Source organism: Ovis canadensis, chromosome X (assembly GCF_042477335.2).
Source record: "Ovis canadensis isolate MfBH-ARS-UI-01 breed Bighorn chromosome X, ARS-UI_OviCan_v2, whole genome shotgun sequence".
Classification (NCBI taxonomy): Eukaryota; Metazoa; Chordata; class Mammalia; order Artiodactyla; family Bovidae; genus Ovis; species Ovis canadensis.
Genome location: NC_091727.1, coordinates 81,452,675 through 81,464,504, shown reverse-complemented (window position 1 = coordinate 81,464,504; position 11,830 = coordinate 81,452,675). Strand labels below are relative to the sequence as shown.

At 58.1% G+C, this 11,830-nt stretch overlaps 2 protein-coding genes and 1 long non-coding RNA gene across 13 annotated transcripts in view; 1 reads left to right on the top strand and 2 right to left on the bottom strand.

Annotated features, from left to right (window-relative positions):
- Positions 1-32: 32 nt before the first annotated feature.
- On the bottom strand, positions 33-8,281 carry RENBP (renin binding protein). 3 transcript variants are annotated; one of them, XM_070290450.1, is made up of 13 exons: positions 8,138-8,281; positions 7,466-7,636; positions 6,809-7,134; positions 6,404-6,513; positions 6,162-6,237; positions 5,914-5,989; positions 5,543-5,715; positions 3,988-4,212; positions 3,212-3,293; positions 2,809-2,984; positions 2,173-2,304; positions 277-364; positions 33-187 (listed from the first exon to the last, which is right to left on the bottom strand). In XM_070290450.1, the coding sequence occupies exons 3-13, from the start codon at positions 6,833-6,835 to the stop codon at positions 54-56; spliced, it is 1,299 nt and encodes a 432-aa protein (XP_070146551.1). In that variant the 5' UTR covers positions 6,836-7,134; positions 7,466-7,636; positions 8,138-8,281; the 3' UTR covers positions 33-53. The 3 variants fall into 3 exon arrangements, with proteins under 3 accessions (XP_070146551.1, XP_070146552.1, XP_070146550.1); XM_070290451.1 differs by having other exon boundaries at positions 7,537-7,636; positions 8,138-8,207; XM_070290449.1 differs by lacking the exon at positions 8,138-8,281 and having other exon boundaries at positions 7,537-7,902.
- LOC138930367 (uncharacterized) lies at positions 7,033-10,769 on the top strand. Its single transcript, XR_011446172.1, has 2 exons — positions 7,033-7,116; positions 7,905-10,769. It is a non-coding gene; the product is annotated as an uncharacterized lncRNA (long non-coding RNA).
- HCFC1 (host cell factor C1) overlaps positions 9,743-11,830 on the bottom strand; it is a 22,690-nt gene continuing 20,602 nt past the window's right edge. For all 9 annotated transcript variants that reach the window (XM_070290439.1, XM_070290440.1, XM_070290441.1 and 6 more), the window contains exon 26: positions 9,743-11,721. In XM_070290439.1, the coding sequence (XP_070146540.1) occupies positions 11,682-11,721 (40 nt within the window). In that variant the 3' untranslated portion in view covers positions 9,743-11,681. The remainder of the gene's footprint in view (positions 11,722-11,830) is intronic.

Here is an 11,830-nt window from a genome sequence, read left to right as displayed (position 1 = left end):
CTCCCGCGACCCCACAGAAGCTCACACACACAGACAGTGTAACGGGCTTCGTTTTATTCTGCGCCTGGGCGGGCGGGACCAGCGGGCGGAGACCGGGCGCTGAGGGCCGAGGCCGGAGCGAGGCGACTCAGCAGGTCGTTCAGCATCTCCTCGCACATGGCCAGGCACCGCGGCACGTGGAAGCAGCCTACGGGGAGAGGCGGGACAACGGGTTGGGAGGGCTAGGGACAGCGAAGTGCCCTGAGCCCCTGAGGCCTCGCCCTGTCCCCCACTCACCTTTGAAAGGACCCCCCTTGATAGTGAGGGCGACCTTCCCGTCTCGGTTTAAGTAGCCAAACCATTCCCCGTACTCTGGATCGCGAAACTGCAATAACAAGGCAGTGACAGGCAGCGCTGGCAGGTCATGTAACTTTGTAACAGATGATTCCTTTTGAGTTCCTGTTCTCTGCTTCACAGGCCTGTCTTCCAGTTGATGAGATTGTAGATATCTAGCACTGAACGGACTCCAGCCTTGCTTGTCACAGGTCCCAAACACATCTCCCTCTCCCTTGGAGCCCCTTGAAGCCTGACCCTGCCCAGCAGCTGTGTTGACCCATTCCAAATTCCTTTCTTCTCTCTTGCCCACAGTTCCTTGCAGATGCTCCAAGGTAGACTCCGGAGCCCTGGTCTAGACCCTTCTCTTTCCTCCCCAGATAGAGACCTGAGTGGAATCCCTTCTCAGAAGGACTGTGGAAGAAGTCAGTGACACTGAAGTCCACTATCAAAATGTCTTTTTAAATGTCGACTTGTGAATAGGTCTACTCCTCTTCATAGCAGGTAACACTAGTTCTATATCTATTCATTCTATCTTTGCAGTGACACTGCTCATGTCCTCACATTATTCAACTATTTGATCTGACATGGACAGATTGAACTGTTTCTGTGGATGTCTGAATTTCCTGTCTTCTGTTATGATGATCAATGCATAATGACTGATCTGTTTATAAGTTTCCTGATTGTTTGATGGCCATCTCTCTTTCTTGACAATTTATTCCTTAAATTTCACTTTATGCAGTTAACACCAATGGCCTCAAACACAGGTTCTTTTGAATGCATTCAATATTAACATTATCTTGTGACTGTTGTGTTTGGAAGTAATGATGAGTGTGTGCGATACTGGGAGATGCCCCTAGAACTACAATATAACGTGAACACATTTGGGATGTCTACTGGTGACGAAGTCAGACACTGCTAATGCCACTGTGCTTTCATTCATGATGGAAGCGAATACTGGATTTCAGTTAGAGGTCAGCCTAAAGAAAGACAGAATTTTCTCCCAGGTTGCAAAACCCACAGACCACCAAGTAAGACCCCCTGTTGTAATCCCTCCTGTACTGGGGTTTACTGATGGAGAGAGTTGTGGCTTTCGAAACACATTGGGAATTTTCCTTCATTCAGGCTCAACCCCCAAGGTGCCTCTCAGCCATGGCTGGCACAGGTCATCACTCCACTCATTGCACTCGGGCCTCTAGTGGAGGGGGGTCCCTGGCTCCCCTCCTGCCTCACAACTGATTCTTGTCTCCTTTGCTGGGCCCTTCTATTCCCTCTTCTCTTTTCTTTCTGTCCTCAAAGCTCACCTTGCCTTGTGGCTCGCAGTATATATCATCTATATCCTTATGACACCCAAACACTTGTGGCCAGTCCAGACTCCTCCCACTCAACCAGACTCTGAGCCCTGCTCCTGTTGCATCTTCCACCCCGGGTCAGGCCCCCACTCACTGGCCAGGATGACAGCCACCGCGCCACCTCCCTGCCTTGGCCCGGGGCCCTATGGCCTCCCCTTCCAAAGCCCCAGCACCTGTGAACCCCGGAGTCAGGTTGACCCCTCTTTGCTGAGCACCCCTTCTAGCTTTTTTCCTTCCCATCAGCCCCGCCTGCAGCCCCCTGACTTTGCTGTATTTCCCAGAGCTCTCATCCCCATCTCCGTTTGCTTGTTTACTTGTTTATGGTCAGTCACTGCCAGCAAAATGTGAGCTCCAGTGGGGAAGGGGCTGCTCTGTTGACAACAGAGGGTACTGGGGCTGGGACCTCCATGTCTGCTGAGGGGCAAGCGGGGGATGTGCAAGAAGACTTGCCCTCCCCGCCCAGTCTGCAGTCTCCACACCTTTGCTGAGACCAGGAAGCAGAACTTACCCGGTGGAAGGTGTACTCGGCCACCTGGTAGAAGATGCGCAGCAAGGCAGGGTCCCCAGTCTCACTATAGCCCATGAGGAAGGCGATCATGGCTTCACTGTGTGGCCACCAGAGCTTCATGGCCCACTCCAGCTGGGAGCAGAGAGGAGGCATCTGGAAGCCTGTGTCCCACCCTCCACCACCCCTCTCAGCAGGAAGGTCACCCCCATCATTCAGGCCCTGGCTAAGACTCCATCTGGCCCAGGCACTTGGAGCTTCATTGTGACATGGACGTCTATGGAGGCCTTGACTGCCTGGCAGATTGGCACTAGCTTCTTGAGCCAGAAGGGCAGGGCTGGGCCAGGCTCCCCTTAAGCCCTGGAATCCAAACCCTGGCTGTCTCATCGGTCTGTCTAGAGCCCCTTGGACAGTCAACTCAGCCACCTTCTGTGGACCTCAGTGGGATCAAGGTATAATCACACAGGCGTAAGGGACCAAATCTGCCCCCGCTGCTGATGACTTAGAATCACCCAGTGAGCCTTTCCAAGACAGAGGGACACGTGTCTCCTTGTGTGCGTGAGCTTGAGGACCACTGGGGTCTCCCTGGGCCCCCCACTCTGTGAAATGGGTTGAGGACAGCCCTGGGCACATTCCCACCTGGGTGGGGCAGAGGCCATCAGCATCCTGGAAGTAGAAGAGGCCACCATGCTCAGGGTCCCATCCAGAGTGGAAAGGCAACAGTAGGAACTTGTCAATCACGTGGGCTTGAAGTTTGGCATCACCTCTCCGGATGGCATAACGGAGCAGGAACCAGCCAGCCTCCAGCGCGTGGCCTGGTGAGGGCTCAGGGTAAGGCAGGTAGTGTGGTCTCCCTCAGGTAGGGGGCTCCAGCCCCCTGCACTCTGTGCTGACTCCCTTCCTCTCTTGCCAGCAGTGGGGCCTGCTCTGAGCCATGCCCCCCAGCATGGCAGGCCCATCCCTGCTTCTCTGCCTGGTCCTCAGTGCCCAGTGTGGAGGGAGGCAGGCAGTCCCCACATCTGAAGCCCACCCCACCCCTCACCTGGGTTCTGGTGTCTCCCCAAGCAGCCTGAGAGTTCCTCACCATCCTCTGACACGTTCTCCAGCACAGCCTGCCCACCCCTCTGCAGAGGGAGGTGCAGAAGGGGGTTCAGCACTCAGCAACCCCCTCCAGCCCCTCCCTCCTCATCTGCAGGCTTGGGTGGGCTGGCGGGAGTGGGCAAGGGGATTTTGAGGAGGAGCTGATTCACTCCCAAGGGTCTGGAACTTGCTTTGGGCCTGGGCCCCAGAAGACACTGAACGGGGGGGACTAAGATTGGGCCGACCTGGCTGTCCAGAGGCCTGGGAGGAAGCTGGGTCTGGGTTTCGTGCTCCCTGATGGGCCTGGGTGTCTGGACCCCACCCTCCTGCCCTCACCCCAACCTGGCTCCCCGGGGGCCTCCCCCACCCTTTCCAAGGGTTCTGGGCCACACCTCCCTGTATCTCCCCATCTGTAAAATTGACCCCCAGCTCATGAGTGGGCTTCCCTGGTGGCTCAGATGGTAAAGAATCTGCCTGCAAAGCACAGCAGACCTGGGTTCGATCCCTGGGTGGGGAAGATCCCCTGGAGGAGGGTATAGCAACCCACTCCAGTATTCTGGCCTGGGAGAATCCCCATGGACCAAGGAGCCTGGCGGGCTATAGTCCATAGGGTCACAAAGAATTGGAGATGACTAAGCTTGGGGGTGGGTGTGGGCCTGGGGGTGGGGAATGGGGGTCACTCTGTGCCCCAGCCCCCCAGGACTGGTCTGGCAGTCGGCATCTGCCTCCTGCCCCCACCTGCACATGTTGCAGAATCCTCTGAGCGCACCAGTCCCCCAGCTCCGCGGAGATGCCTGCCAACTCCTCGTCCGCCTCCCCGAGCTGCTCCACCAGGTTGAGCAGCATCATGGGCACCGCCATGGACTCCGAGGCCGGGGCCCCAGGGAGCTGGGGCCGGCCCAGCCCAGAGGGGTCCTCCCGCACCCAGCTCACGATCTGATCCATCATCTCCATGGCTTCGTTCTGGGAGTGGGGGTGGTAAGGGGAGACCCAAGCTGAGGCTGCACCCCATCTAGTCTGGTCCACCCAGGTCCCTTGGGCTGAGCTCCTAGGACACTCCTGCCAAGGCCTGGCCCTGGGCTGGGTGCTAGGGCTCCCAGGCTGGGGGCTACAGACCGTGCCCAGGCAGTGAGGTCAGCTTTGAATGATGAGGGGGCCAGGGAGGAGCACCCTCCCAGCCAGGGCAGGGCTGGTCCCTCTGAGCAAGACCCTGCAGAGCCGGGATGGGCGAGGGCAATTGATCCCCCAGGGTCCCCCACCTCTTGTTTGTTGAAAAGCGTTAGCCTCCTAGGCCTTTCCAAGTTCCAAGGAGCACATTTAATCAAATAAGTGAGGAAATGCAGAAACAAAGGAAAACAGATAAGCAAGACAAAACAATAAGTTTAGACTAAAGTCTTCCCCAAGAGCCATAAATAAAATCCTGAGTTGTATCCTCGAGCTGTTTTGCACATAACTAAAACACCCACCATGGGGAAGAACTTAAGTACATGCTGCCCACTGGCACATAGAGCCCAGACCATTGGAACCAGAAAGTAGATCATGTAACTCCCTCCTGGTTATCTCACCACCAGCCAATCAGAAGAATGTTCCTAAGCTCTGTGACCTCCTCCTTGATTTTGCCCTAAACCCTTCTCTGAAAGGTGTTTTGAGTAGGACCTACCCTGTCCCTTTGGAATAAATGCTGCACTTTCCTTCCCCACCACCTGGTGTCAGTGGATTGCCTTCACCGCACATGGGCCCAAGTCTGGTTTGGTAACATCTCGGTGCCCATCCTAAAGAAAATCAGTCCTGAATATTCATTAGAAGGACTGATCCTGAAGCTGAAACTCCAGTACTTTTGGCCACCTGATGCGAAGAACTGACCCATCGGAAAATACCCTGATGCTGGGAAAAATTGAAGGTGGGAGGAGAGGGGGACGACACAGGAGGGGGTGGTTGGATGGCATCACTGACTCGGACATGAGTTTGAGTAAACTCTGGAAGTTGGTGATGGACAGGGAGGCCTGGCGTGCTGCAGTCCATGGGGTTGCAAAGAGTTGGACACAACTGAGTGACTTAACTGAACTGAATGGTGCCCAGGGCCCCTGTGGGGGTTGTTGGGGGAGGGCCTCTAGGGGAGGGAGGACACATAGTGACAATAACAGCAGTAACAGTGGGTGTGACTGGCAGCCCCGGGCCCTGCGGGCCCAGAGAAAGGACTGATGTTAAGGACAGATCTGGCCTGCACCCAGGTACCAGGAGCCAGCGAAAGTGAGGGCACGGAGATGTACAGTGTGCCCATCCTCCCCCGCACCTGGTACCGCGCATCCCCAGTCACCCTCCACAGCTCATTCATGGCCATGGTGTAAAAACACTCGCTGAAGATGGTCCGCTGCACCTTGACTGGGCGGCCGTCCCTGGTCAGCACAAAGGCACATTTCTTTGCAGGAGGTGCCACTTGGGCATAACGCAGCAAAAACTCGCCACCTGGTGGTCAGGAAGGTGTCACGCTGGAAGGCGCGCTGGGGGTGCCCCAGCCGGCGCCTACCTCCCCATCGGTGGGCACCCGGCGTCCTTGGGGGGCTTCCAGAGCCGGCTGGCAAGCAGGCAACTGGGAGCACCGCGCGGCTACCGGGATCACCGGGAGTGGCTTCTGGGGAGACGGGGACTGGGAGGGGAGGGCACCTGCTTTAGCTGCATTCAAAAGCTCCGGGCGGCGGAAGCGCTCAAACTGGCGGTACAAGCGACAGTACATCCACACCTAGGTGGGGGGTGAGGGAGCGGAGGGGTCGTGGCTCAAGTTGGGGGCCGCCGTCCTCAGGGCCTTGGGAAGGAGGGCGGTGAGCCGCGATCCCTGCCCGGTGTGCGAACTCAGGCAGGACCCAGGGCGCCGGTTCCAGTCCCGGGCGCCCCGTGGCACGCCTCGTCCATACCTGCCTCCCCTGCAGCCAGACGTACTTGAGGTCATCGTACACCCGCCCGTCGCGGCCAAGGCACGTGAAGAAGCCCCTGCGGGACACGCTGGCGTTAGCCGAGTTCGCGGTAGGGGGCTGGTGAGGGGGCCTAGGGGCTGGGGGTGGTGCCCCACAGATGGCAGTCAGCCCAGAGTGAGGTGCAGGGGCTCCAGAGGAGAGAAAAACCCAGTCCAAGGCCCCCAGAAAGGCGAGGCGCGCACCCCTGCTCCTGGTCGTGGGAATGATCCAGCCAGAAAGCCACCACGCGATCCAGCTCGCGCGCCACGCGCTCCTTCCAGGCCCGCAGCTTCTCTTGCTCCTTCTCCATGTCCTGTGGAGAGAGACTTGGAGACACGGCTCCCCCAGAGGGCGTCCCGTCTTCTCGGGTGCCCGTCCCGTAGGTGGACTCCCCGGGGCTGCAGGTCACCCCAGGCTCGAGTGGCCCCCTAGGGCTGCCTGACTCGGAGCCTCGGGAACCCCCCCCCCCGGGGCAGGTCTGCCCTCCTGACCAAGATGGGCCCCGGGACTGAACCCCTCGTCCCTGCCCCCCATCCTGGACGGCCTTTTCCAGGACAACACCGACCACCCCCAGCCCGCGCCCCTTCCCCGGGCCGCCGAGCACTGGCCTGCCACACTCGGAGACCCCGGCTCATCACTCCTTGTCTTCCAGGAAGCCACACGGAGCGGAGTGCTGTCGCGTGACTGTCACTCAGCTGACCCAGCCTAGCACCACCCACCTCTACCCCCCAGGTTCCGCCCGGCCCGGGGGCCGAGCCTGCAGCGGGGGCGGGGCTTGGCTGGCTCACTGCCACGCCCACCCTCAGGTCACGCCCCCGGGCGGACCCCACCCCCCACTCCGGCAGGGAGGCTGAGGCCGCTGGAGCTCCGCTGCTGGGCGCCCTCCATTCAATGCCCTCCTGGTGGGAAGTGCTGGGTGAGTTGGCAGGACGTTCTGGGATTGGGGTAGAAGGGGGGAGGAAAGAGTGAACTCAGGGCTGTCTTCCCTCCTCCAGCCACGTCTCCCCGCCTGAGGGCCCCCCTCCCCCCCCCGGGGCAGGGAAGGGTAGGGCAGAGCATGAGCCCAGGTGTCCAGGAGAAGAAAAAGTGACAGTGAAGTCGCTTCTGACTCTTGGGGACCCCATGGACTCTAGCCTGCCAGGCTCCTACGTCTATGGGAATCTCCAGGCCAGAGCACTGGAGTGGGTTGCCATTCCCTTCTCCAGGGGATCTTCCCAACCCAGGGATCGAACCCAGGTCTCCAGCATCGCAGGCAAACTCTTTACCATCTGAACCACCAGGGAAGTCCAAGAGAAGAGATAGCTGGAAAATGGCTGAACGCTGAGGCCCCGCTGACCTGTGACACCACAGGGCGGCCAAGTCCTCTCTCTTTGGAATCCGCTCCACAGCCCCTGACCTCTTCACCCCAGAGATGCCACTCGACAGTCAGGCGGGAACTGTGCAAGTGAAGAGCAAGGTCCTCAGAGTCGGAGTTCCCCAGGTCTTCCAGCACCCAGTCTGCTTTTCTGGACTGTCAGATTACGTTGGGTGCTCCGAAGAAGGCGGGTCAAACTTCCTCTTCTTGCCCAGCCAATGGAAGAATTATGTAGAGGGACCGTTTCCGGGACCCTGAGCTCCCATTGGGGGCTTGGGGAAGCTTGGGCTTCGGGGGGGGGGCGCCCTGTTTGCCAAAGATGTAACTGGGCCTCTGCCTCATCCGTACAGCCCAGGGACAGGAGCCTGGCATGCTGTGTGCTTGTCCCGACGAGACTGTGGGCGCCCTGCAGGTAAGTGCGCCCTGCAGCCGCTGTGTGTCCCCCATATAACCTCATGCTTGGGGGGTGGTTTCCCGGCTGGGGGCCCAGCCGGCTTGGTATCAGCCACTCAGCTGCAGATGCCTGTCATTATTCCTGGCGTGTCCCTTCCACCCAGCCTTCCCCTGCCTTCCTGTAACATGCCTAGCCAAAGATTAGCCTTGCTCCGGGGAAGGTTCTGAGGTTCCTGCCTCAGACACGGCCGTCGAGTCATGGGCCAACCCTGAGGTAAAAGCGGGCGGTGCTCCTCACCCCGTGACTTCTCTCTGGAGTCCCTCAGGTGGACTCTCCGCCCCACAGTTGGCCCACGTCCTCCCACCCCTGGACATTGCCCCCGCTGCTGTAGCCTGAAGGACATGTGCCTGGGCCTCTGCCTGCCACCACCACCCCCCACGGGCCCCCCAAAGACATGAGGTGCCTGGGCTCTGAGTCAGGTCAGAGTTGGCATGGCAAGGGACTGACAGGACCCCATACTCACAAGACTCCATGATTCCAACAGAGGAGCATGTGCTGGGGTGAGGTGCCATGGTGTGCCCTGAGTGGAGAGGTGCAGGGGTTAGTAGCCGCCTGTTGCTCTAAGTCATGAGGAAAACCCCATGGGCAAAGAATAAAATATAGCAATACAGCATAATCCAAATAAAAGTACATTGGGTTGGTAAGTTGGGGTCGTCATGCCCTGCTAAGCTAAGGAGAAACAGTGTGGACCTTGAAATGCTGAGTCAGCGCAAGTTCAGAAGGCTGCTTGTGCACACGCCAAGATGTTTTCCCGAGGCATATGTGGGTCTGTGACCTCCAGTTAGGTGATGCCCCTTGTACAAGAAAATAACAGAGATAGTTTAAGGTAATCCATAAAATGGGAGACATGAAGTCAGGAGGCTGACTTCATTGGAGCCCAACAGTAAGTTCTGTTTGCCAAGACACTAAATAAATGTGATGTGGCTCCGAGGAACAGGGCGCTTGATCTGAGGTCTTGAGTCCCCCAGTCCCATCTTGAAAACTTGAATTCTGTCTCGTTTTTTTCCCAAACTGCGTCGACCACTTTCCATCCCTACCTGCTGGATTTTGGTACCAAAGGAGTGTCCAAGACCCATCCGTGTCAGCGGGGCAGTACCCTCACGGGTCCTCTCTGTACCGTCTGGCACCAAGGTGGCCAGACACCCTGGCCACCCCACTTGGTTTTTTTGGCCCTTTGTCCTGGTTGGCACTGAGGACTGATGCTTCCTGCCTGCCCCTGGGTACACCACCATCTTAGCCTTGGCACCACAACCCAACAGTGCGATTGTTTAGTTGGGGACCCTGGCCCATGTGCACAAAAAGCCAGGCTGGGAGTTACTCCAGCAGCATCCCCTGACCACAGGGGCATCCCTCCGGTGATGCTGGTCTGTCCTGGGGGCTGTGAGCTCTCAATCCAAGGAGTGTGGTGGTTGTCCCCTGTCCTCTAGTGAGAGGAGGGAGGTGACATGGCCTCCACACAGGGAGTCAGCACCAGCTGTTCAGTGAGCCCCTTTGGCCTGCGCCCTGCATTCTGGCTGCCATCGTGGGATCTTCCAGGGGCAACCCAGTCCTAGACCAGCTCACTGCCAAGGCCACAGCTCATAGCACAACTTTTGAGTTGTCAAGAGGCGATGGGAAGCACAATTCTGGGAGCAAAAATCTCCTGGACGGAGGGTGGTTTGTGAGCCCTGCAGGGCGGCCCAGCTTCCTGCCTCCTCCCATGAGAGTCCCGGACACAGCGGACACAGCAGGTCGTTATTTCAAAAAGTCTTTTAATTGTTCAAAATAGCACAAAACGACATCGCACTATGGTAATATTGAGTCACAAGGGTTACTCTACAATAATGAATGGGTGTACTGTTTCCAGAAACAGAGAGATCAGAGGGCGCTCAGGAATCGGGCTGGGGGGGAAGACAATGGGATCAGGCGGTGGGCTCCAAGGTGACTAAACGTGACGTTTTCCACAGCGAAATATACTATAATACAACAGAGGCCCCAGAGGGTGGGGGCTAGGGGCAGGGGTCTGCAGAGGCTGGGGTCTTCCCAGCCCCAGCTGCATCTCCAGGGCAGAGGAAGGGGCTTTGAAGACATCGGCTGTTCGGTTCAAATCCTTCGGTGCGACTTGCTCGCAAGTCTCACTCCTTGCTAAAAACCTTGGACATGGGGCAGAGCTGGCACTGGACTAGCCTCTCCCAGCAGAGCCCAGAGCCCAACTTCGTAGCATTGATGGTACCACATGACTTGTCGTCCCAGGCAGCCTCAGAGGCTGGGTTCCTGTCCAATGTGTGCCATCCTTGCCCAGAAGGTGGCCGCGGGAAGTGGCAGCTGTGTGTTGGATGCTCTAAGCACTCATGCCAGGGAGGGAGCCTGGGGGTCGTGGAGAGGGCCACAGACCCAGGGCTGGGTATCGGGTCGTGCCCACGCCTTTGCACCATCGTCCTCAGGAAGTCTGACTCTGGGTTCTAGAGGACTCTCAAGCCCAAGTGTTGGAGCCATGGGCCACGAGGGGGGCAAGATTTGACCGCTCACCCTCCGTCATCCCAGAGACCTGGGGACAGGCAGCAGGGCACACGGCAGGGGCCAGAAAGAAAATCGCACTGGGCAGCAGACACCAGGCCCACAGGGAAAATGCCATACTCCTCCTGCCCTGGCCACCCCTCACTTTTTCGTCCAGAGAGATCCCTGCCAAGGCTTCGCCAAGGATAAAAGGTTAAAAAAGAAAAAAAAAAAACAGAAAAAGATACACATTCTGTACACAACTAATAATAACAACAAAAAAAGGGACAAAACCCCACACGCTAAGACTAAAATTACAATAAAACTGTTAACTTCATCCATTTCAACTTAAAAAAAATACAACAAATGCAGCAGTTGGTGATGTGGCCCCTAACCTCGACCCCAGAGAGGCCGAAGCCGGGCTCGGTGGGAGGGCTCCTCGAGGCCCCAGGTGGGCGTCGGGAGGTTTTCACAGAACACTGCTCAGGCCACCACGGGGCTCCTTCTCCGCCCCTCGCTTTTTCGTTCACTTTTTCTTCTCTGAACGGTAAGAGGAGGGGAGGGAGGATGGGATGGGAGAACGAAGGCCTCTGAGAAAACATGTCAGCTTCCCATGGGACTGCCAGGCAGGGCAGGGTTGGATAAACCAAAAGGGCAGGCGGGCGTCACGTGGCAAGAAATGCTAAGGTCACAAAAGAAAACAGAACCAGACAGATACCCGGTTCGGAGGGGGGGGGCGTGCCCCCCAAGACTCTGAGACTAGAGGTGGGGAAGGGGGCCAGGGGTGCTTCTACAAGCTCCCCCCACCAACTCCTCGGGCCTTGGCTGATCCCTGGAGCCAAGGGCAACAGCGAGAGGTGTGCAGACTTTGGAGGAGGTGGGCTTTCCGTCTGCTCCGGTGCATTTAGGTCTCTCGCTCGAGGGCTCCCTGGAGGAAGGGGGTGCACCCGCTCCCTCACTTGCTCTTTAGCATCTGCCTTCCGCTCCCCACCCCCCGCCCCCCATCCCCGCAGCCATGGTAAAATGTGCTTTCTCAAGATTCTTGTAAAAACAGAGAGAGGAAGGGGGGAGGAGGGCAGCTGCTGGCTCGTGAGGGTGGAGTGCGCGCCAGGCGGGTGGGGTGGGCGGGGCGGGGCAGGCGGCGGTCCTGAAGCAGAGGGGAGGCTGGAGAAGAAGCCAGGCGCCGGGCAGCTGCCTCTCACTGACCGTCTGCCTTCGATTTCTTTGGCGCGGATTTCCTTGGAAGATGAGAGGCAAAGGCAAAAAAAGACAGGGTCAGCGTGGGTCTGCGTGGCGAAGCGAGTGGGACTCGGCCAGGGCTCCGGCTGCCCCCTAGGCTGGGCGGCC